At 41.1% G+C, this 24,716-nt stretch overlaps 1 protein-coding gene across 1 annotated transcript in view; it reads right to left on the reverse strand.

Moving 5' to 3' along the window:
* The window catches only part of LOC311228136 (titin-like), a gene marked incomplete at its 5' end in the record, with an annotated part of 313,904 nt that overhangs the window by 201,246 nt on the left and 87,942 nt on the right, over positions 1–24,716 (reverse strand). The window contains 13 exons of the mRNA XM_084314051.1: positions 2,990–3,219; positions 6,619–6,800; positions 7,071–7,450; positions 9,368–9,439; positions 12,112–12,189; positions 12,295–12,504; positions 12,907–13,167; positions 13,488–13,755; positions 17,489–17,572; positions 18,573–18,756; positions 19,342–19,627; positions 21,253–21,363; positions 21,482–21,769. Of these exons, the coding sequence (XP_084170177.1) occupies positions 2,990–3,219; positions 6,619–6,800; positions 7,071–7,450; positions 9,368–9,439; positions 12,112–12,189; positions 12,295–12,504; positions 12,907–13,167; positions 13,488–13,755; positions 17,489–17,572; positions 18,573–18,756; positions 19,342–19,627; positions 21,253–21,363; positions 21,482–21,769 (2,634 nt within the window). The remainder of the gene's footprint in view (positions 1–2,989; positions 3,220–6,618; positions 6,801–7,070; positions 7,451–9,367; positions 9,440–12,111; positions 12,190–12,294; positions 12,505–12,906; positions 13,168–13,487; positions 13,756–17,488; positions 17,573–18,572; positions 18,757–19,341; positions 19,628–21,252; positions 21,364–21,481; positions 21,770–24,716) is intronic.

A 24,716-nucleotide genomic window follows, 5' to 3' on the forward strand; every position in this document is an offset into this window, starting at 1 on the left:
GGTTTTGCTGGTAAACTCAAAATGTCCACCATAGACAGTGATATGGCATTCTTGATGAAAGGCTTGTCCACATAAGATACGGCTGCAGATTCCTCCACCACATCTTCCTGTTGGAGGACTTCTTCCATGGGAGAAGCTTTCTCTGTGAGATAATAAAACTCTTGTATCTCATGACTTCCTGTCCTTTGCTCAATCTTGACAAGACTGGTAGCCGCTTGAAGATTGAAGATTTAAGAGGTTTGAAGAGTAAGCACCATTCAACGGTCCCAAGAGATTAGCGAACACAAAAACAGGGATTAAAAAACACAAAGATAAGAGATTAGTATTGGAATAGATAATCCACTTTAGGTGTATTAACCCCTGAGGTGTATTATCACATCAGATTAAGATTGTATGCTGGGAAATGCTGTAAATTGTTTGCAGTTCAAGAAGGTGTGCTGTTGTACCTCTCTCTGGTCTAGTTGGTTTTCTGTGTGGTTCAACCTCTATTTCTGAGAGTGGAGCAGCAGGGGTTGTCTCCAGCATCTTCTTAGTCTCCGGTTCTTTAAAGAATTCATCACTTTTTAACTCAAAAGAATAATTTTATATCATATACCCGCATATAGACAAACAGCTGACAAACAAAAACATGCAAAATATATTCTACAGCCAACCTTAGAAAAGTGTCTCTTTCATGTGTTAATGGCCTATAAATATAATACAATATAATATAATAATATTATATAATATTATATTATATATTAAAACATTGCAGTCTATACAGCATTGTAAGTGGCTAATATATTTGGGAATGTTACTTATTCAAGTATATGTTTTTTATGTATATTTATTATATCTAAACATCTACATATACTGTATTTTCTAATGTTTACATTATCATGTAATAGGCATCACTTTGCAGTGAAGTATGACCCTTTTGAAAACTATGAGTGCTCAATACGAGTGCGCTGAAAATGGATTGTGACCTATAAAAGAACAAAACCACAAATTAACACAATAAGCCAATACCCAAATAAAACAAACAAACATACAAACAAACAAAAACAGATGTGACAGGAATGGACGGACAGAAAAAGTACAAACAATATAAAACACATGACGTAAGATGATTTAGAATGATGGTCTAAAGAAAGAGACTGTCTAACTTGACAGTATGTTGATGAGTTTATAATGGAAAAAGAATGATGTGAAGATCGCTGGATGTTTCTTCACTTCTTCAGGGTGAGTAAGAATACAGTTTGTACCCAAACAATGAATAATATGATATGCTTAAACTATAGAGATGATGTGGAATAAGAGAATGATGATAAGATATAATACTTTCTCTCTATACCTCTGGAAGTGGCTTTAGGGGGAACCCTTTTCTTCTTCTCTTCCAGTTTTGAAGGGAGTGGTTTTCTCTCCACAATGTCCTCAGACACAAGAGCCACTTCTCTAGCTTGTTCTTCAATGGAATATTTAGGAGATTCCAAAAGAGATTCTTCAGTATCCAATTCCCATTCCCTGGCAGTGGTTTCTTCATATTGTGGATACATTTCTGAAGTGTCTGACTCATACACAAACTTTTGTTTGATTGCTTTTGGCTTGATATCTGTTACTGATTCTGTTCTTGGTATGGATTCTGGCACTGTGGTTTTATTATCTGCTGCCTCAGACTTAGATTTGAGACTGGACACTTTTGTAGGTTTGGCTTTTTCAATAACCTTCACTGGCTGGATTTCCTGAGCTGCTTCAATTATATCTTCAGATTTAAGACGGTCCTGCCCTTTGTTTTCAGGATATTCAACTTGCCTTGGTAAATCACTCTCTGGCATGTGGACCTCAGGAGAAACTGACTCTCTTATTTCGACCTGCTCCTCTCTTGTTGTTTTCTTGCCTACTGTTCTCTCTTTCCTGGGAATCACTTTGGCAGGTTTGTCTTTAACTGAGACTGCTTTTGGCTGGATTTTGTCCATTTTAGGTTTGGCTTTTTCAGTAACCTTCGCTGGCTGGATTTCCTCAGCTGCTTCAATTATCTCTTCAGATTTAAGACGGTCCTGCCCTTTGTTTTCAGGATATTCAACTTGCCTTGGTAAATCACTCTCTGGCATGTGGACCTTAGGATAAACTGACTCTCTTATTTCTACCTGCTCCTCTCTTGTTAATTTCTTGCCTACTGTTCTCTCTTTTCTTGGAATCACTTTGGCAGGTTTGTGTTGAACTGAAACTGCTTTTGGTTGGATTTCGTCAATTGTAACCTCTTCAACTTTTTCAGCTCTAGTATATTCTTCTGGTACAATATCCACATCTTGTTCTATGAATGATTCTTCAGATCTGACATGTGTCACCATAACCTTTCTTTCCATCTGATCCTCTCCTTTTGGTTTCTCCTTTATTTGAGAAATGTGGGCAGGTTTGCCTTTTGTTATACCTTTCTTTGATGGAATATCCTTAACTTTAGCTGATGGGGTTTCCTCAAATGGATAAGATATCTCCTCAGTTTCAGTTAATCCCTGCTCTTTCTCTTTTGGAGATACTACTTTCCTTTGGAAAACTGTTTCTGTTTGGTATTTCTCCTCTCCGGCATCAAGTTCACTAACATCAGATGGAGGGTATGTTTCTGGCGTGTATACAGTGTCATCCACATCTTTCTCATCTGCAAATTCCCTGTGCTCCATCTCTCTTTCCCTATTTATTGTGTCTTTTCTTTCTGTTTGCTCCTGGCTAATTGGTTTCTTGCCTACTATTTTCTCCTTTGAGACAATCACTTTGGCATGCTTGTCTTTTACCAATACTTGTTTCTTGGATTGAATATCCTGGACTACATATGTCTTTTCTTCTGGTTTAGGAGATTCTACCTGTCTCTCCTCAGGATAAGTTTTGTCCTGCACTGCAGTAGCTTGTTTTTTAGACTCACGTTCTTCAGTGGTTTCCTTTGTTTTTGGGGCAATTTTTCGTTTAGTGACCCTGGTATCTTTCTTTTTTGAAACATCAGTAACAGATATCTCACCTCTCAGTTCACACCTCTCATCAGGAGTTTCTGTACTTAGAATTTCTACTTGTGATGAAGATACAATACTCTTGTCTACGAGCTCATCTTCATCCTCAAAAGACACATCAGCAAATTCCTCCACCACCTCTTCATGTTCAAAGATGTCCTCAGTGGAAGAGGTTTTCTCTGTCACAAAGTAAACGTCCTGTTTCTCCTGAGTTTCTGTCTTTTGTTTGATCTTGACCAGACTGGTTGTCACTTGAAGATGTAAGATATGTTGAAGAGAAGGCACCATGTGGCAGTGCCAAGAGATAAGAAGAAACACAACACAAAGACAAACGTTTAAAGAGACAACACAGAAATTTGAGTTTAATGCTGGAGCAGATAATCCAGCTGTGATTATAGATTAAGAACCTGCAATTATACCACAAATTTAGCTACTGGGAAAATGTGTTGTTGTACCTCTCTCTGGTGGCGTTTTCTGGGGTTCAACCTCTATTTCATAAGATGGAGCAGCAGGAGTCTTCTTGGGAATCTTCTCAGGCTCTGGTTGTTAAAAGAATAATCACCTTTTAAAGGTCTCATATTGTCAAAAACTCACCTTTTCTGTGCTTGTGCACATACTTGTGCACATACATTTGGGTATTGATGGGCCTACTAACACTCAAACAAGCCGTCAGATTTTAAAACGTGTCATTGACTCGTGTGTGACTGTGCATGTGAAAAATTTCTGTGTAGAAAATGGTGGCTTGCTCGTAAAGGATTAACCTAAAATATGTTTCTGACAATATTTTTAGCTGTAAGTTTGATATGATATTGCTGGATCTTCAGTTACATTTGACCTGAATTTCTTAATGTAAAAAAACGGTACAGGCTTGTACAGCATTGCTAGATGTACCAAAATGATTGTATTTGTAGGATCAAGGCGGCTCACTCGTTACAAACACAGAAACAGCCCATTGAGAACAGGGCTGAAACAGCAAAAATGTAAAAGACATGTTTAGGGGACCTCAAAGACCTATTTAACTGGTTGAAAAGGACGACAATATGGGACCTTTAACTTAAGATGGTGAATATGTAAAAGATACAGAATTCTGGCACAATTAACACACAATATAAAACAAACCATACGAATACCAACACACAAAATACAAAACACACAAATAAACTATTTGAAGAACGTAGGTGAGCACTACATACTTTGGAGATTGTAATTGTATAAGCTCTGCTTATATTGGTTTATCACTTATTTGAGTATGATTCTTTTTTAAATGGGGCATTGACATAAGCCATATAAATGATCATATTTGTAAATTAATATTTTAGTAACTGCTATTCCACTATATATTTTTACCACAAAGTAATTTAGAGACACTTGCTAGATTGCTAATGACACACGATCCACTGTTGCAAATGGACTGTCGTCCATATGAAAGCAAACAGATACAGGACACCAGAAGAGAGAAGAATGTAAGCAAAGAGCTTGAGTTTACCCCAAGCATACCTTTAAGGAGAGTTCTCTCTACCTCCCTCTTAGGTTTTGCTTCAGGGATCTTCTGAGGCACCTTCTCTGGGACCTTGTCAGGTTTTCTCTCAGGTACCTTTGGAGTTTCAGGTGGTTTCTCAGGTGTTCTCTTGTGTAATTGCTCAGGTTCTATCTCATCCCCCACTTTGTCAGGCATCTCAACCTTTCCAGGAAGCTTTTTAGGCACCTTTCCAGGTTCTTTCTTTGGAATCTTCTCAGGAACTCTTTGAGGTGCTCTCTGAGGCACCTTCTCAGGAGCATCTATCTTCTCCAGGACCCTCTCGGGAACCTTTTCTGTTGCCCTTTGAGGTGCTACCTCAGGCTTTATTGGAGATACCATCTCAGGGACTCGTTCAGGTCTTTTATCTGTGACCTTGTCGACTTTCTTCTCAGGCTTTCCGTCAGACACTCCAGATTCCTTCTCAGGTATTCTATCAGGTGCCTCCTCATGCACCTCTTCAGGTATGTGTTTTGGTTCTGGTTTCAGAGCTTTAAGAGGATATGATGACACACACACACACACACAAGACATGACAATAAAGAAAGACTAAATGTGCTGTCGCACAACTATGGACAAATTAATAATTGCTTAGGAAGCACCCATACAAGACATCAATACCTTTTTTAGGAGCCTCTTCTTTGGGAGGAATGACTATATGTTCTGGTGTCTTGGATGGTGTTGGAGGCACTGGGATTTTGTCCTTCTCAGATACTTAAAGGAGTATTAAGGTTTGTTAGAAGATGCAAATAGAATAATTTGAAGAGTTGTTACACACAAATAACAAATAACACTCTAGCGAGTGCAAAGAGGGTTAAACAGAGATTGTGACGATACAAATTCACAATAAGAAACGTACAATACAATAAATATTCAACAATGAGTAGGGTGCAGCCCCATCTCTAGGAGAACATTACAGATCCCCTCCACACATGTTTTAACACTGAAAATGGCTTAGCAGCATCCCTACATCTTTGCCCTCAATGAGAATGCAAGGATCTATGAACGCCAGCAGGGCAATAGCGACACAGGAAGCTCAAGGCATGCCTCCAAGAGGAGTTAACTGTAGAAAAACATGTTTTTGAGTGGAGGGGACCTTTACAAGCAGAGGAGATTTAAGAGTATTGGGGAGGGAACTCATTACCTAGATAGGAACATGGTAAGAGACTCATTGACAGCTTCAATGGCTTTATACCTTTAGGTGTCACAACTTTATTTGATGGTGTAACTTCTTCTCTGTCCATCTTCTGAGGAACTGTACCATGTGGAGGAGGAGCGACCACCTCCTGTCTTTTTGGTGCTTCTGGCACTTTAAAAGAGCATGCAAATGATCAGATATATAAAGATATAAGACTAGGGACAAACAGAACCAAAACAGGCAGTTACATAATTACTATGAATCAAGATGGATCCATATACTAATAAGACACAAGAAAGAGTACAACCCATGACTGTAGTACTACCAGTGTTGTAGTCATCTCATCACAAAGACATCCAGTAAAGTGGATGATATGTATACAGCATGGTGTTGTGATTTGTCTTTCCATGACTAGAGCATGCATTCTGACAAGAGATGATCTATGTTAAAATGACACTGACAAAACACAACAATCAAAGTAAGACAAACAACAAACATTATACAGGCATCTCTACTAGCACTGTTTTCTAAAAGTTAAAGAGTTAAAGAGTTTGCTAGCGCAAACAACTAGTCCAAACTCAACACTACAAAACAAACAAACAAAAGCTTAACGTTAGTCACTTACAATTACATGTCAATTACATGAATAAGAATCATTCTGGATGAGGAAAGGTTGGAAAGCAGAGTTTAGAAGATTAAGGAAAAAAGGCAAGGCCGCCTCTCTAACGAGAGTCAAGTATACCTTTCTTTGGTGTGACCTGCTTTGGAGCCAGCGCTGGTGTTGGTTCTGGCTTGGCCTTTGTGGGCTCGGGCTTTGATACAGCTGGTTCTGCTTTTCTTGCTTCAGGTCTTTTCGACACTGGCTCAGGCTTGGAGCCAGCTGATGGTTTTGTAGCAGTAGCCCCTGGCTTGGAAACCATGGCTTCTGGTATTTTTATGTCTGGCTCAGGTTCAGGTTTCCAAACTTCTGGTTCCATTTCCCCTACTTCTGGTGCTGGTTTTCCGCCTTCTGGTTCCACTTTCCATACTTCTGGTGCTGGTCTTTGGCCTTCTGGCTCCATTTTCCATCTTTCTGGTGCCGGTTTTCGGATTTCAGGTTCCGGTTCCCATACTTCAGGTTCTGGTTTTCGGACTTCTGGTTGGAGTTTCCGGAGTTTTGGTTCAGGGACTTAAAGCAACACGCACATTGATTTAGAAAAACTTTACAAAGAAAGAAAATGTGCCCAGAAGAGCATCTTCAAAGGCACACATACATTAAAAGATTCACTTCCATGGTAGAAGCTATATGAAAACAGTAACTAAAGACAGACACACAGACAGATTGAAATGCAGACAGACAAACCAAATAGTTGTTACTTCAGACCAGTACTAAAGATCCTAAGAATTAGGACACACCACACAGATCAAGACAGGAAATACCTTTCGATGGAGGAGTCACTGGTTTCCTCAATGGAACAGGCTTGGATTCTGCCTCAGGTTCTCCCATAGCAGCAGGCTTAGCCCTGGACTCAGGTTCCCCCATAGAAGCAGGCTTAGCCCTGGACTCAGGTTCCCCCAGAGCAGCAGGCTTAGCCCTGGACTCAGGTTCCCCCATAGCAGCAGGCTTAGCCCTGGACTCAGGTTCCCCCATAGCAGCAGGCTTAGCCCTGGACTCAGGTTCCCCCATAGCAGCAGGCTTAGCCCTGGACTCCGGTTCTACCTTTGGAGCATATGTAGGCTTGGTTTCGGGCTCTTCCATGGGAGGTACTTTGGACTTAGGTTCAGGCTTAGCTGCAGGCGTCCCTTTAGGCTTTGCTGGCACCTGACGCTTGGGTTCATCTTCAGATAAGACAGACAACAATATAAGCTAAACGCTGCAAAACATCTACGGGCTGTCGTTTTTAAAAAGCCAAGATTAATGCTACATAACATCAACAATACATAGACATGGAGGGTCATATTAGTCACCTGTAACACCATCTAAGGGTTATCAAGAACGACACAAGGCAACATGTCTCAACAACATATACAACAGACACAGAGGGACATAATGATAACAAAAGAAATGGACAAATACATAAACTAGACAGAACAGATTACAAAACAACTACACAGACTTCTCTAGACCATTAACTGATCATTAAGAAGCGAGAAGTCTGATTTAAGAGTTAAGTTGTAAAGCTGGTACAGCACAGACATACAAACGAACAGACATTATTAAGATGTGAGAAGTCTAATATAAACGTTCATAAAGCCGGCATAGGATTAAGACATACAAAGGTAACAGACACCATTAAGAAGCAAGAAGATTAATATAGTGCAGTAAGTCGTAAAGCTAGCATAGATTGATATAAATCGTGAAGCTAGCATAGATTAAGTAAATCGTAAAGCTGGCATAGTGTAAAGACAAAATCGTACAAATCGTACAAAGACATACAACACATACATTAGGAACCAAGAAGACTCTTACTGGCCACAGCCAGTAAATGAAAAAAGCCGATTTTTACAATAGAGTAGAGCCACAACAAGGAAGCGTTTGGCAGGTGACTGGGTTTTATTCCCCACCCTATTTGAAAAGCGTTTGTTAAAACATGGAAACATGGAGTGAAAAGGTGAAGTACCTTTCGTTGGCACTCCTGTTGGTCTCTCTGTGGACGGAGCAGAGGAAGCAGCCGTCCTCTTCACCTCCTCTGCTTCTTATAAGATAATATTACAAGTCAACAATCACGTCAACACAACACAAAACAACACACAACGGGGAGAGAATGGATTGTGCTCCTCACATAATATATAAGAGTATACAACAATACACAACAAAAGACAAACAAAATAATAGGAGAAAAAAATAAAAGGTGACAGAGACAAAGGTAGAAACGAATAAACAGGAAGAAAAGGTTGACAAACAAGTCATACATGGATGAAATCATCGGTTGATGATGTTAAGTATAATGATAAAAACAACATATAAGAGTAAACGTCAGTGAATTCACGTCACAGACTTACTGACAACAGCACTAACTTGAAAGAGTAGAACACAAATAGTAAAACATAAAGAGTAACACAAAGTGCAAGTACACCATTTGTGCATTTTTTTTTGTAGACAGACATTAGGGTACCTTTGTGTGTTGGGGACTGCTTCCCAGGTGACATGCGTTTCTCTTCAGCTCTCCTTTTAGCCTCAGAGTCTTAAAAGATATTAATGGGTTAGCATTGTACTGCTATAGCTAAACAAAGATTAAGACTTAAAGGCACTTACTGTGTCAACATTGTACTGCTATAGCTGAACAAATATTAAGATTTAAAAGACATTAATGTGTTTGTGTTAACATTATACTGCTACAGCTAAACAAAGATTACAACTTAAAATACATGAATGTGTTAACACTGTACTGCTACAGCTAAGCAAAGATTACAACTTAAAATACATGAATGTGTTAACATTATACTGCTATAGCTAAGCAAAGATTATAATTTAAAAGACATTAATGTGTTAGCATTGCACTGCTATAGCAAAACACAGATTAATATAGACACACTTGCACATATAGCAAGGAAACACAAGAGTTAACAGACCAACAAAAAGCAACTCTAGCAGCTTCAGCACTACCGAGTCAAGATCTACAACAACAACAAGAAACGCCAATATCAGACTTATCATAGGATAAGTATGAGCCATTTAAAGAGAACTACTATGAACGGCAAGAGATGACAGAGTTATGGCCTAAGAGATTACAAGCAGGCAGAGAGAAGCAGTACCTTTGTGTGGGAGCTCCTCTCTCATCCCCACTGTCTTGGTCTGAACAGTCTCTTCAATGGGAACTCTGGAAGCTGGATGAACAACGACAATGCATTTAGAACCACAACCTTATAGAACCAGCCGGAATCATAGGGAACTGAGAGAGGTTAGGGTTAGCATAACATGCTGATCACCATAGGACAACAGATAGTCAGAGGCAATAGCCAAGACAGACAAGACAAGGAGTTGGTGAACTGGTTCTTGACACACAAACATACAAGAGCAACGAGACACACATTAAGAGCGAGCCAATGTTATGTGAAGATATAGTAAAATAATGGCTCAAACCGACAGTAAAAGACAAACAAACAAAAACTGAGCAAACTCAAGTTTGAGCTACAAGTGTACGTTACTGTATTACTCTACTACAAAGTAGAGAGAAAACAATACAGTACAGTGGTTTTCAGAAGGTTGAGTTACATATTATGCCTAGCAACTTTCAAACAACTATCAAGTCTCAGAGTATTTTATACCCCTTCTCAACATCAGTGGCAGTGTGAATGGCATTAAGTAAGGTACGCTGAGAACAGCTAAAAACACTGTATACACACCTTAAATTTTTTTTTTTAAATAAAAGGCAGGTAAATTAAGAACACATTCTTATTTACAATTTACAGGGGCAATCTCTGTTAATGGTGAGAAGTAAATATTAAACTGGTATTTAATTTAACGGATACCTGAGGTGCAACTATAGTAATATCTTTAGTCCTACTGATTGGTAACAACAGTGTGAAATAATGATGAAGGTTAGTATCAATAACAGGACGAGAAACAGCAGTGTGAAGATACAGCGTGACATCATCAAGTTAGTGATATGGTTCACACTGATGAAGATGGAAAGATGAAGAGGTTTTAGTCATGAGAAACCCGCAGGTTAGAGAACAGTCCACAAGTCCTCAAAATGTGGTATACTGTAAATGTGAAGAACAAACAACAAAAAACATGTAGAAAAGTGATCAACCGTGAAGTTAAATGGATGGTTCCATTTACAACAATGTAAACAAGATATCTACATCACGGTGATGCAGATAAAGATGTTAGATGAAATGATGAAGAACACAATGATGAATATTACAGGTAGACGTGGGAAAAATAATATTCAGAAAGCGTTTCAGATATTTGGAGTACTTGATTTAACGTGTCAAGTAATTTAAGATATTTCTTCTAATTGTACTACTACCTTTCCCAGGCCTGATTATTCAGAGCAGTGGTGGTGATGGTGATGGATAATTTGGTGAAAAAGGGATGAAAAATAAGAAATTCAGCACATTCTACCTCTCCGCTCCACCTCCTTCTCTTCCTCATAACGATAGGAATATTCAGTGGATTCTTGGAAAGACAAAATGGTTTTGAGTTTTCAGGTTTCGCTTTATATTGGAGATTTGATGTCCCTTTTTGGTTGTTCAACCCTAGTTAGTTTAACTATTGATGAGGTAGGTGCAAATAAAACACAAATACAAGGTGACTTAAGGAATTATGATCTTTGTGAATATAACACAATAGTTGACTAATATAAAAATATATATCATCTGCTTTATCTAATAAGATAACGATGGGGCGGCTACGTGGCGTAGTGGGCAAGGCGCTCGCCACGAATGACGGAGACGCTGGGCTTGCCTGTTCGAGCCCAGCGCTCCACATTGCTTTCAGTTTAGCTGGTCGTTCATACTAATACACATTGGCCGTATTAGGGGGTGGGAAACTGATGGGTGGGGATCGGGCGTTGTGGACAGCGACTCCTACAGGTCGGTTGGTGCGCCTGCGCAGTAGAATCAGGAAGTGTCGGGGGCAGCGTGAGCCTCCCACGCGTTACTCCTCGCCACTGAGAGATCGAGCTGCGCAGGTGAAAAGATGCGACTGCTGTTACCTCAAGTACCGGAGGGGACTTGTGCTATGTATGACTTAGTCCACATTGCAGCCGGCTTGTGGGAGGCAAGAAACAGCGTTCGTGACAGGGGAGGGCTGAATTGGATGATACGAAATTGGGATGGGAGAAAATATAGAAAAATGGGAGAAAAAGTGGATAAAAAAAAAATCTAATAAGATAACGATTTAATTTCAATATATTCGTATTGCAGTAAAATGTGATTGTCAGGCAAAAAAATACATATAATATTTTATTTAATTATTATTATAAATTATTAAAAAAGAAATTATGTAATATTGATACTTATCTTATTGACACTGTATCAATATCATATCGGCACACAAAATAACACGATATATTACTGTATCAATTTTCCCCAACCCCTAATAGATAATTTATTAATTCTCAGTTAAAATAAAAACCATGTCAAGGTAATCAATCATCCCTTGTCCCAGTCTTACCTGTGATAGTAGCTGAAGAAGGAACCTCAGGCCTCTTTACAGAGGAGTCTGTGACATCTGGAGAGTGGTGGGCAGTGTTTATGTGTGCGGGACATATTGCTTTATGAATATTGTTTGTATAAGAAATGTATAACAAAGATTGTTTGATATATATATATATTTTTAAAATACATTACATATTAGTAGCAAATTTTTTTAAGTAAATTGTTTGGAAAAGTGCTCTTTAAAAGTGGAAGGGGTGAGAATAAAAAAACTTACCAAAAGGTACCCTTGCTAATTCAATTTCTGTGAAAAAGGAGAGACCGAATATTAAGCAGTGAACGGTCTGTGCTCAAACAGAGCTTTGCCTAGTTGTAGTTAGTAACTGTAATGTTACCTTTGCCAGACAAGTAAAGTTCAGCAGTGCTCTTAGCCTCTCCTCGAGGTTCCAGTCTCACAATCACTGAGTACACGCCTAGAAGGGATTAGTAAAAGAAGACTGGTTACCGCCCAGTCATTGAGAACACAGACTAAAGGTTTGCTTGATATACTTGGGTCCCGACGTAGCTCTCTTACACACCTTCGTCTTCGACGGTCACATTTCTGATGACCATGAAATGTCTCCGGTCCTCGCTTCTGAAGTTGTACTTGGGGCACTCTTTCAACTCCCACGTGTCTTTGTACCACGACACGACAGCGTTGTCGAAGGACACCTCACACTCGAAGGTGGCCGACTGGCGCTCGTTGACTTCGATGTTGTGGATGCGTTTGGTGAAATGAATTTGTTCAGCTAAAAACAGATCAAAAAGTGAATGGTAAATGTTTTAGTCATAGAAACTGGAATGTATGAAAAGAAAATATTTTACTTAGAAAACGTGTGATGAGTGTGACGAGGTTAGAATGTATTCCAAAGCTCATGGGTATGAGTATGACCGATTTTTTTTAGGTTTTTGGGGGGACGGGCGATGAGATGAAAATCAAGATGTACAAAAGAAGACAAAGAACGAGATGACGGTTCAAAAAGATCACCCAGAAGAGAAGAGGCATTAAGAAAGTTAATGTCCAAGAAGAAAGAGAAGATGAGGGTATCAAAACCAAAATCCTCATTAGTCTGACACTCTGATGATGGTAGTTCAAAGAGGTTAGTAGAAGGGATGGCACATTGACCACTTCTAGAACCCAGAGTACCAACCTTCCACCCAGAGGTCGGCGGAGGACTCCAGGTTCTGGAATCTGCAGGAGTATCTGCCCTGGTCGGCAGGCCTCAGGTCTCGGATCAGAAGCTTCTGAACTTTGTGTTTCACCTCAGTGGAGTACCTGCCTTTCAATTCTAACCGCTTGCCATTTTTAAACCACTGAGTTTGTACATTAGGGATGGACAACTGACAAGACAGCGTGCACGACTGGCCTTCCTTACCCGAGGTTTCCTGCAGGTGCCTCTCAACCTCCGGTTCTGAAAGACATGACAAAAACAACGGTCAATCAATGCAAAAACTCTCAAGAGGGAACAATACGACAAGCGGCATTGAACAAATTGTGATATACAAAAAAGATTTATATGAATGGAATTCATACTTTCATATATGCCTCATGGAATATCCAGTCATATTCAATAGAGCCGCATCATATCCATGCAACATTCTACAACATACACCATGATGATATTTCCTTTCACTTTTAGACAATGCCACACGGACATTAACCTGTACTGAGCATGTGCACAGGTACAATGGCAAGGTACAGTGCAACCCATAGATGTCTATAGCCACCTACCAATGACGCTGAGCTTGGCACTGGAGATGTGGGGGCCACAGACCACGCGGTAGTTGCCCTCGTCCTTGGACTGGCAGTCCTTGATCTTCAGCAGGTGGCGGTCGCCAACGATGCTGATGTCGTACTTGTCACCACTGTCCAGTTTCTGGGTGCCCTTGTACCAGGACAAGGTGATCTCTGGGTAGTTGATCTTAAGCTCACACTCAAATGTGGCCTCCTTGTTGTTGAAGGTAGACTGATCAGAGATGTCCTTCACCACGGTCACAGGCTGCAGGGCAGAGAGGAGAGTTAGTTAGTGTACCAGGGTCACAGAGGAGAGTTAGTTAGTGTACCAGGGTCACAGATGAGAGGGTAGGTTAGTGTACCAGGGTCACAGAGGAGAGAGTTAGTTAGTGTACCAGGGTCACAGAGGAGAGTTAGTTAGTGTACCAGGGTCACAGAGGAGAGTTAGTTAGTGTACCAGGGTCACAGAGGAGAGGGTTAGTGTACCAGGGTCACAGAGGATGGTAGGTTAGTGTACCAGGGTCACAGAGGAGAGTAGGTTAGTGTACCAGGGTCACAGAGGATGGTTAGTTAGTGTACCAGGGTCACAGAGGAGAGGGTTAGTTAGTGTACCAGGGTCACAGAGGAGAGTTAGTTAGTGTACCAGGGTCACAGAGGAGAGAGTAGGTTAGTGTACCAGGGTCACAGAGGAGAGAGTTAGTTAGTGTACCAGGGTCACAGAGGAGAGTTAGTTAGTGTACCAGGGTCACAGAGGATGGTTAGTTAGTGTACCAGGGTCACAGAGGATGGTAGGTTAGTGTACCAGGGTCACAGAGGAGAGAGTAGGTTAGTGTACCAGGGTCACAGAGGATGGTAGGTTAGTGTACCAGGGTCACAGAGGATGGTAGGTTAGTGTACCAGGGTCACAGAGGATGGTAGGTTAGTGTACCAGGGTCACAGAGGATGGTAGGTTAGTGTACCAGGGTCACAGAGGAGAGGGTTAGTTAGTGTACCAGGGTCACAGAGGATGGTAGGTTAGTGTACCAGGGTCACAGAGGATGGTAGGTTAGTGTACCAGGGTCACAGAGGATGGTAGGTTAGTGTACCAGGGTCACAGATGAGAGTTAGTTAGTGTACCAGGGTCACAGAGGATGGTAGGTTAGTGTACCAGGGTCACAGAGGATGGTAGGTTAGTGTACCAGGGTCACAGAGGATGGTAGGTTAGTGTGGTGTTCGCTTGTAGTAGCATTAAAAACGTATTCCTTTTTCCAAAGAAAATAAATATCAGGTTCTTCTGTGCCACAGACGGTAGTCCCAAAATTACGACGATCAGAGAAAACTTGAATGAATTATTCGACTTCTGGTCAAACATTCTCAAAATAAGGATCCTCAAGTCAAAGTCTATTGTGAACAAAAAAGTATAAAAGTGAGTATAGAGGTTTTAACTTTTTTTAAGTAGGCTAATCCAGCTTTACTCAGCACTATGGAGACATACTGTATGACTACCAGGAGTAAATAGGCTAATCCAGCCTTACTCAGCACTATGGAGGTATATTACTACCAGGAGTAAGTAGGCTAATCCATCTTTACTCAGCACTATGGAGGTATATTACTACCAGGAGTAAATAGGCTAATCCAGCCTTACTCAGCACTATGGAGGTATATTACTACCAGGAGTAAATAGGCTAATCCAGCCTTACTCAGCACTATGGATGTATATTACTACCAGGAGTAAATAGGCTAATCCAGCCTTACTCAGCACTATGGAGGCTTATTACTACCAGTTTGTATTTGAAGCTACTTAACCTAAAGTTCTAAATAGCTTTGGAATACATGTAATGCATTCTTTGCATATATTTTTTATCTTTTAATAAGAAGTGCTATGTGTTTATTACAGCCTCATGTAACCTTACAGATGATAATAATTATATATAAAATAATATAATCTCTTATATGAGCATCATACAATGCATACCTCTAAATCAGCACTGTTGCATTGTATGTTATGTCTTTTTTTATTTAATAAAAAAAAAACAATTATACATATGTAGACACCTGAATATGTCTAACAATAATTCAATGTGTCTAACCTAATTCCTTGTACTCTACTGTGTTCAGGATAACGTTGTGTAAACTCCCCTACCTAACATTGACATTTAATAGTGGAGCATGCACTGGACTGCCGCCAGGGGGAGCTGGTGTGACGTTGGGCAGGGGAGACAACAGGTGAAGAAGGGCTGGCTGAAGGCAGAACTCTTACAGCGGGACTGCCTCTTCATCGTTTTTCCACAGAAGCAAGCGGACGCGTAGAGCCGGAGCTCTAGACACTAAAGACATGTCGTATGCGATAGCTTAGCTTCTAGTTAATGCTAAAGAGACATTGTGAACAAAGAAGCAGACGTGCTACTGCCGAAGAGTGCTGTAAATATTGCACACGTTGCGTTTTAGTTAAAGCATAAGCGACAGGACAGGGGGTCGTCCCGACCCACAGTTTAGCTTCAGTTAGGCCTAGCACCACAGTTTAGCCCGCGTGTCGCCCCACCTCCCCAGTCCAGCAGCGGACCCCTCAACGGACGTCGCCGGACTGCATGCACCTCCAGCCCCTCCGAGCCGTCGACCTCCAGCAGTCACCAGCCTAACGTCAACCCAGCCCGCCTCCTGCTATCACGGGCAACAATCACGGGACTTCTCGACGGCCATCTCACCACACGGACGTTCGGTGGTGAGAGCAGGCCAGCCCTTGGTTAAGTACACCCAAGCCAGACATTCTCTTTGTGCAGAGCGTGCCCTTTAAGGGCGAAGAGAATCAGTACTTTGAACCGACACTGGTAGCAGTGATTAGGGGCGCCCAACGTTTATTATTTTGGGGGATGCCGGCTATAGACAGGACTTTTGTTTTCAATGTGGGCCCACTGTCTTTTGGTTAAATGTGTTGTGTGATAACGTGTGTTATAAAATCCCATTTGGTAGCTCCAGTACCCATCTCCCTCTTTCTCCCCTCTCTCCCCACCTACGGGTGAATGAACAGGTATTTCAACCCTTAAAGGGACGGGTGCCATTACTGTATCTTGACCGGTGTGGGAAGAGCTTTACTCATTGTGCCTTGTGTTAATAACAGGATAAATCCTTCAGTAAAGAAAGCTAAATGGGAGCAGTGTGTGTGTGTCTGTTACTGTGTCTGTTGTCTTAACCCCTTCCTGTCCGGGTAATGAATTTTATTGTTTAACCCTTTCCCCACCCCCCTGCCTATGGATCATTGGGACAGGTCTCTGCTCGCCAATCAGGAAGGGTACTGCTTTGGGGAGAACGTATATCATCCATCCTTACTGTCATCGGGTGTGGGAGGGCGCGGGAAGTATTGAGGGAAGGGTGGGTGTGTGGGGAACTACTGCAAGTCGCCCTGGAGGGCAAGAAGGACCAGCGCACCACCCCTAGGTTAGTGAATCCTAGGCCCCATCCACTCCCTCTGCTAAACCTCCACTCCAATACTCCTGCTCTACAGTCGGGGACTCAGCCGGACCCAGATCTGCTGCGTTCCCACTACCAGGTGGCAGTGTACATCCACTCCCATAAAGCAGGGATAATCCACCCTGCTACACATATTTTCCATATACTTTTTTTTACATGTTTGTATTGTCTCACTTGTTAATTGTACTACTCAATGTGCCTCTGCAATTACCCCTCGTAGACAAATAAAAGATAATTGAAATTCATAACACTAAAGATGGCGGCAACAACAAAACTACTTGCAACAAAACAAACGAATTTAACAAAATAATTAAATGTTATGTGATTTTATGTTGAGTAAAATTATAATATACTGCATTTTGAGGTGAAATGTGTGTTTAAACTATGTTTAAAATTAATAACAACCTCTGCAGTGAGTGGTTGCCATGGTAACTTTGTCATGAAATGTGTAGAAGGGGTCAGGTCTTGTTAGTTGCCGTTATGTCAAGATGGCGACGGAGCCTTTGGTTTAAGATGTTGACAGTATACAGTAAGTTTCCAGTGGCACCAACCTCAGTGCGTTCCATCCTCTTCTGCAGGTCAGCCACCAGTCTAGCCATGTCCTCGTCTGATTCTCTGTCTCCACGCTCCACTTCCTGTAAACAACCATACCACTCCACACGGTTAACACTCAATCTGACCAAACAATGCTTCAAACAATATCTAAATGATCTAGACAAACGATAAGCGTCTATTCTGAGATAATACTACTTAATCTACTTAATCACTCCAGTTTGGGGGCTTCTCAGCATCAGAACACAACAATCAATCAATCAATCAATCAATCAATCAATCAATCAATCAATCAATCAAACAATGAGCAATACACCAATAGTCATCCAGCTATGGATAAAAAACAAACAAAATAAACAAAAAGGTCAAATTTAACTTAACTTTGTCACAAACCGTATCTATGACACTGCCAAATATCTGTTCAGAATAGTGTTTTGTCAACAGATACATAATTATTTTTTAAATAACCTTCTTACAGTCTTCTTCTATTAAGTACTATGCTACTATGTCTATACTACTATCTACTATGTATTATACTACTATACCTATACTACTATCTACTATGTATTATACTACTATACCTATACTACTATCTACTATGCTACAATGTCTATACTACTATCTACTATGTATTATGCTACTATGTCTATACTACTATCTACTATGTATTATACTACTATACCTATACTACTATCTACTATGCTACAATGTCTATACTACTATCTTCTACTATGTACTATGTTACTATGCTTATACTACTACCTACTATGTTGATAATATTATGTCTATATAGCACTCAAGTTCGGCACTGCTAGACGAATACAATTTACCCTTAGCTGACAGAGTTGTATCCTTCCTTACAATTTGTAAGTCGCTTTGGATCAGCTAAATGACTAAATGTAAATGTCTAAATGTAAATGGCTAAATGCAAATGTGTAAATGACTAAATGTTAATGTATATGACTAAATATAATTGTAAATGTAAATGTAATTGTAAACGTAATGACTAAATGTAATGACTAAATGTAAATGACTAAATGTAATTGTAAATCTAAACGTAAATGTATTGCTTGTTTGTTTTACCGGTCTTCCACTTTCTTCAGCCTTTTCTCTCTTCAGCTGCTCGATGGCCTGCAGCAAACCCCTGTAGTCGGTGATGCCATACATACGGGCATATTTCTCATACTCTTTAGGGTCGACATTCCTCAACAACTCAACAATGTCAATATCCTTTTCTTCCTGTGGGCTCTTCTGTTTAGATGGGGTCCTGAAGAGAGATGAGTGGAGACCAGTGTCATGACACTCTATTCAAGCTAGTGGCTTAAAGGTAGAATCTGTAATGCCATCAAACAGTGACCTCTAGGAAAAAGAGCCCCTCTTGGTATTACACTTTGTTTACATGTTAAGTTTTGGTCTGATGTGTACTGGGTATAGGGGGATGGGTTGCTACTGCTGGCCACGCCAAGAGAAGTCTGGAGAAATGCATCATATAATAAGTTACTAAAATCCAACCCACAGATCAGATCAACACAGATCATGTAAACTAGTGCATTACCAAGCAGGGCTCTTTTGACTAGCGGTCACTGTTTGACTGCATTACAGATTCTACCTTTAAGGACAAAATTACACATTTGTGGAGAAAACTGCTGTATTGGCATTGGACACTGCAGTGTGCTAGGCTCTCCATACTTTGCCTTTGCACAGAAAGCAAAAATAAGACACACGTGAAAATGTACTCTAACAATAAAAGACATTGTTACGTAAACATAGTGTTTGCATTTCCCTTGGGTAAGATGACATGAACATCTGAGCCGGAGCAAAGATGCATCCCATAATAACCATCTCCACTTACTTCTTCAGCTTAGCCCGGAGGTCTCCATCCGTTCCCGTAGACTCTCTCCTTTCCGCAACATGCATGTCAGTGTTGCTTTCAATCTCTCCATGTTTGTTGGTGGCAACACATCTGTACTGACCAGCGTCAGATTTGGTAATTTCCTTGATCTCCAGCTTGGCCTCCTGGCCCTTCTGTACAACAGAGATGCGACCACCGTGGGTGATCTGCCTCCATTTACCCTTCATCCATTTCACGTTGGGGATGGGATCACCTCCAACCTTGGCGATAAAGGTGGCAGTGCCCTCTGTAGAAGAATGGAACGTTATTGAGATTGTCTCAGAGTGTGAATTGGGAGTCTTTAGTAGGAATGGGCATTTGAAGGTTTATCAATGTTTGAATATCCTATAAATAACTACTACCCCCCCCCCCCTAAAAAGATCCTTGCCTTCGCTAAAAAAAAATTATCACAATTACAACTGTTTTCTACTGTTTTCCAAATAAATACAGTAAGGAGACCAAATCCAATTTGTAATTTATTTTTACATAAAATAAAAAATATAACTCTAAATCGTAGACTGAATCAGTGCAGTTGACACAAACCAAACAATCAACTATAGTCTAATACCTATGTTATTTAGAATAGAACCATCGGCTATAGTCCAATACCTACATCATTTAAAACCATCATCTATAGTCTAATACCTAGGACTGCAACTAACTAATATAACTAATATAATTTACCAAAGAAAAAAACAATTGATTCAATTTGCAATTGAACATTTCAAAATGCTTGACAGGTTTTTCAAGTGCGGTACTACTATCCTTATGTCACATGGATAGTTGCCTCTCTGACACCACCTACTGAATAGAGTAGGAGATGAGCCATGAAGTTTATTTATGTCTGTAAAAGCTATGTAGTGTGATGCCTACTCTACATGAGTAGGGTGAGTAACCTACATGCCATTACTGCTTTTTATCTATTGACTCATTATAGCTACTTTATTATCTTGAAATAATATAACACCCACCAGTTACTATCACATTGTTTATCTGTATCATTGTTTGCCTATAGCTAAATGCTGAAAACCAGGGAACAAAATTTACTTTTTGTTTTAAAAAACAGCCATAGGGATTTTATACTGGCCAAAAATGATAAATAGCCTTTTAGTATATCCCCATGTATTATTATATGTATTAAGTGTTGTCTCTCTACTCCATGCTATGTTAGTGCTTGTGCCAGCACAGCACAGCAAGATTATAAACAAAGATGATATGCATCTGAGAGGGAGAGCTATCGGGCTCAGACCCTCCCATTCCTCACTGTTGGAGTGGATGTCAAAAACAAAACTTAAGTCCAATGTGAGTGAAATGTGCACTGATGAATCAGACTTTAGACACTTTAAACATAATCATGAACAGTGGTTTAAGATAAGTTATTTATATTTAGAGCGTGATTCATTCATTCATCGCAAATTAGTTAGATGACATGTTGCACATCCACTGCAAAGACGGCACATAAGTAACAATATGATGCGTCGGTCATGAATATGCTAATTTAACTAAATGTCATGGTCGACAACGTTGACTCATTGTTGCAGCCCTACTAATACCTACGTCATTTAGAATAGAACCATCAACTATAGTCTAATACCAACGTAATTTAAAAACCATCAGCTATAGTCAAATACCTTTGACAGTTACAATAAAACCATCAGCTATAGTCTAATACCTATGTAATTTACAATATAACCATCAGCTATAGTCTAATACCTACGCCATTCAACCATCAGCTATAGTCTAATACCTACGTAATTTACAATAGAACCATCAGCTATAGTCTAATACCTACGTCATTAAGAATAGCTGAATAACCGTGCCCATCCCTAGTCTTTAGAGGCGAACAGACAAGTCATGTTTCTGTACACTTACTCTCAGTAGCATGTGAAGTCTTGGGCTCTTCGATGAAGAACAGGTTGTCTAGTTTCTTAGCAGGACCAGCTGCCGGGGCCTCAGTGGGAGCTGGGGCAGCTCCTGGTTTCTCTGCCATACAAGAGAACCCATCGGTCATAAAACTACTTATATATTCACAACATACCATCAAAGAACCTGTTACAGTGATTATAATACAAAACCCGGGTTACGCATGTTGTCGCTGTACCTCTGACAGTGACTTTAGCCTTGCAGAATTCACTGCCAGCTTCATTAGAGGCCTTGCAGAGGTAGTCTCCAGCATCATGCTTGGAGCTCTGGCTGATCTCCAGGCAAGCGGTGCCATCAGAGAAGGTGATTCTGGTGCTTCCTGAGGAGGTCAGGTCCTTCCTGTCCTTCATCCACTGGGTCTTCAGAGGAAGGGAACCCACGACATGGCAACTCAGACTCAGCTTCTCTCCCTCATCTAGAGTCACTGGTTTAAGAGGGACATCAAATACGGGAGGCTTCTTTTGCTCTGGAAAGCGAGAAAAGAGGGACACTTACAGTAGGATACTTCAGTCAAGCGGTGGCCAACTGGCACTCCTGGACATGGTAATAGAAAGTTGGGTTAGTGTATCAGGATCGCTCCTGGACATGGTAATAGAAGGTTGGGTTAGTGTATCAGGGTCGCTCCTGGACATGGTAATAGAAGGTTGGGTTAGTGTATCAGGGTCGCTCCTGGACATGGTAATAGAAGGTTGGGTTAGTGTATCAGGGTCGCTCCTGGACATGGTAATAGAAGGTTGGGTTAGTGTATCAGGGTCGCTCCTGGACATGGTAATAGAAGGTTGGGTTAGTGTATCAGGGTCGCTCCTGGACATGGTAATAGAAGGTTGGGTTAGTGTATCAGGGTCGCTCCTGGACATGGTAATAGAAGGTTGGGTTAGTGTATCAGGGTCGCTCCTGGACATGGTAATAGAAGGTTGGGTTAGTGTATCAGGGTCGCTCCTGGACATGGTAATAGAAGGTTGGGTTAGTGTATCAGGGTCGCTCCTGGACATGGTAATAGAAGGTTGGGTTAGTTTATCAGGATCACTCCTGGACAAATGTGCTTATTTCACTGTCTCAGCATTACAATGTGCCACTGTTTAACAATGCTGTTTGATCATATTTTGAGGGAACACAAAACCTATTAAGAATGGGAGGCAGCAGAAGAGAAAGAGATACAAATAATTTAGTTGAAAATAAAGAAATAGAATTTGATTTGGTGTATCCAATCAATTAGTGTGTCTTTTCTGTGGGCTGCTTTGTTGCCTCTGGTCCTGGTGGCCTTGCCGTTGCGGGGGGGATCGGTGGGTTCTATGTTTTTGGGGGTTCGCGATAGGGGGCTGGCCGTGGTCCGTCGGGGCGCATGCAGGGGGCTGGTTTGGTTGGAGCCTATGGCTTCGGCTGGACCTTTCCCGGACCTTCCCTGGAGTTGGGTGCTGGTCTCTTGTGTGTGCTTTGGTGGATTTTGGTTGGTCTTCGTCGTTGGGCTCCCTTGGTTCGCTGGCTGTTTTTGGGGTTCCTTGCGTGGGGGGCTCGCTCGCTGTGTCCCGGTGTTGTCCCGAACTGTCCCGGTCCTGCATGTCTTCTCATTTGGCCACCGTTGTGTCTGAATGAGTGTTTGGAGTCGTGTCTCCTTTGGCGTGGCTGCGGGTCCTGGGGCGTGTGGCCTGTCATTTCTCTGTGGAGTTTGGGGGTGGGGGGCGTGGGATTCACTGGTTTTCCTCGTGGTGGTGGGGGCGCCGGGACCGGGGGGGATGGGGCGGCCTGCAGGGGTGGCATTCATGTCGCCGTGCATGGCGGTGTGAGTGGCACGCGGGCTGTTTGTGTTTTCCTTCCGTCATGACGTGCTTTATCGGGGGGCGTGTCTTGGATGGGGATCTGGTAGGGATTGATGTGTGGGGTGTTTGGGGGACTGGCTGTTCCGGGGGGGTTCACTTCACATGCCTTCGAGCGACATTGTACTTATTTTATGCCTATTCTTTTTTTTATCTACTTTTTCTCACAGTTTTTTTTTATTTTTCTCTCGTCCCCAATTTTGTATTGTCCAATTCTACCCTCCCCTGTCTCGAACGCTGTTAGACCATGCCTCCCACAAGCCGGCTGCAATGTGGACGAAGCCTTGCATCACGTGTCCCCTCCGGTACTCGAGGAAGCAGCCGTCGCATCTTTTCACCTGCACAGCGCGATCTCTCAGCGGCGAGGGTCTGCGTGGGAGGGACACACCGCCCTCGTCGCTTCCTGATTCTACTGCGCAGGCGCACCAACCGACCTGTAGGAGTCGCTGTCCACAACGTCCGATCCCCACCCACCAGCTTCCCACCCCCTAATACTGCCAATTGTATTAGTATGAACGACCAGCCAAGCTGGTAGCAACGCCGAGAGCTGGGCTCGAACCCAGCATCTCCTGCGTTGGTGGGGAGCGCCTTGCCCACTGCGCCACCTAGCCGCCTTTTATGCCTATTCTTAAGTCTGAACATTTACATTGCACTACTTTTATTGTCTTTTATACCTATTCTTATGTCTGCAATTTATGCATTGTTTTTATTCTGTCAATTGTGTGCTGATTTTATGTTAATTATATACTAATTGCTGTGGGGCACTGCAGTCCATGTGTGACAAAAAGTTCTATATATAGTTATTAATATTTATTATTGTTATATTGTAGAAATGTCTGCATTGAAATGTCTGTAAAGTCTCGACAACATTGAAAATGAGGGTGACCTCAATTGTCTTTTCGAGAATAAATAAAGGTTTGAATCACCCTGAGTTAACCAATTGATTTTATTAATTTGTATTTATTTAACCAGGTGGGTCAATTAAAAACATATGATTATTTACAATGACGGCCTCGTTACTTAACCATCAGGATTTAACCAATAAGTAAGTGATGGTTAACAAGCTGACTTTATATAAAAAAAAACAATAGGCTAACATTAATTGAAACAATAATTGAATAATTGAATAATCAGACGAAGAACTATATAAATCTGTTTTAAGTTTTCAGAGGAATAATGTTTTCAAACTTTATTATCTAAAGTTGTGTTTTGTTCACTCATAGTTAAAGACAGTCGAGGTTGAGTAGTTTCTTGTTATAATTCACACTCACATTCACACTCCAAGTGTTATCGATTAACTTCACAACTGCAAACTACACGGGTTGTCTAATTTTCTTTTAAATAAACGTACAGTATTATGGTTATTCAGTGCAGGGGTTCAATTATGGACAGTAATAGGATTTGATAAAAGGTTATTGATTTGGGGACAATGAGATGTCTGGCTAGCAAACCAGCTTTTTTGTCAAACATACTGTCAGATCATAATGCAGATCGTAATTACCCCCCACGTTGTGAATTATTTTACGATAACCACCTCATCGTCTAATTTCCCTTACCTAGAAGATAATATTTTAAGGCGGTTAACCGCCTGTAGTGTGG

This window comes from Notolepis coatsorum, assembly GCF_963971535.1.
Source record: "Notolepis coatsorum genome assembly, chromosome: 5".
In the NCBI taxonomy this organism is placed as follows: Eukaryota; Metazoa; Chordata; class Actinopteri; order Aulopiformes; family Paralepididae; genus Notolepis; species Notolepis coatsorum.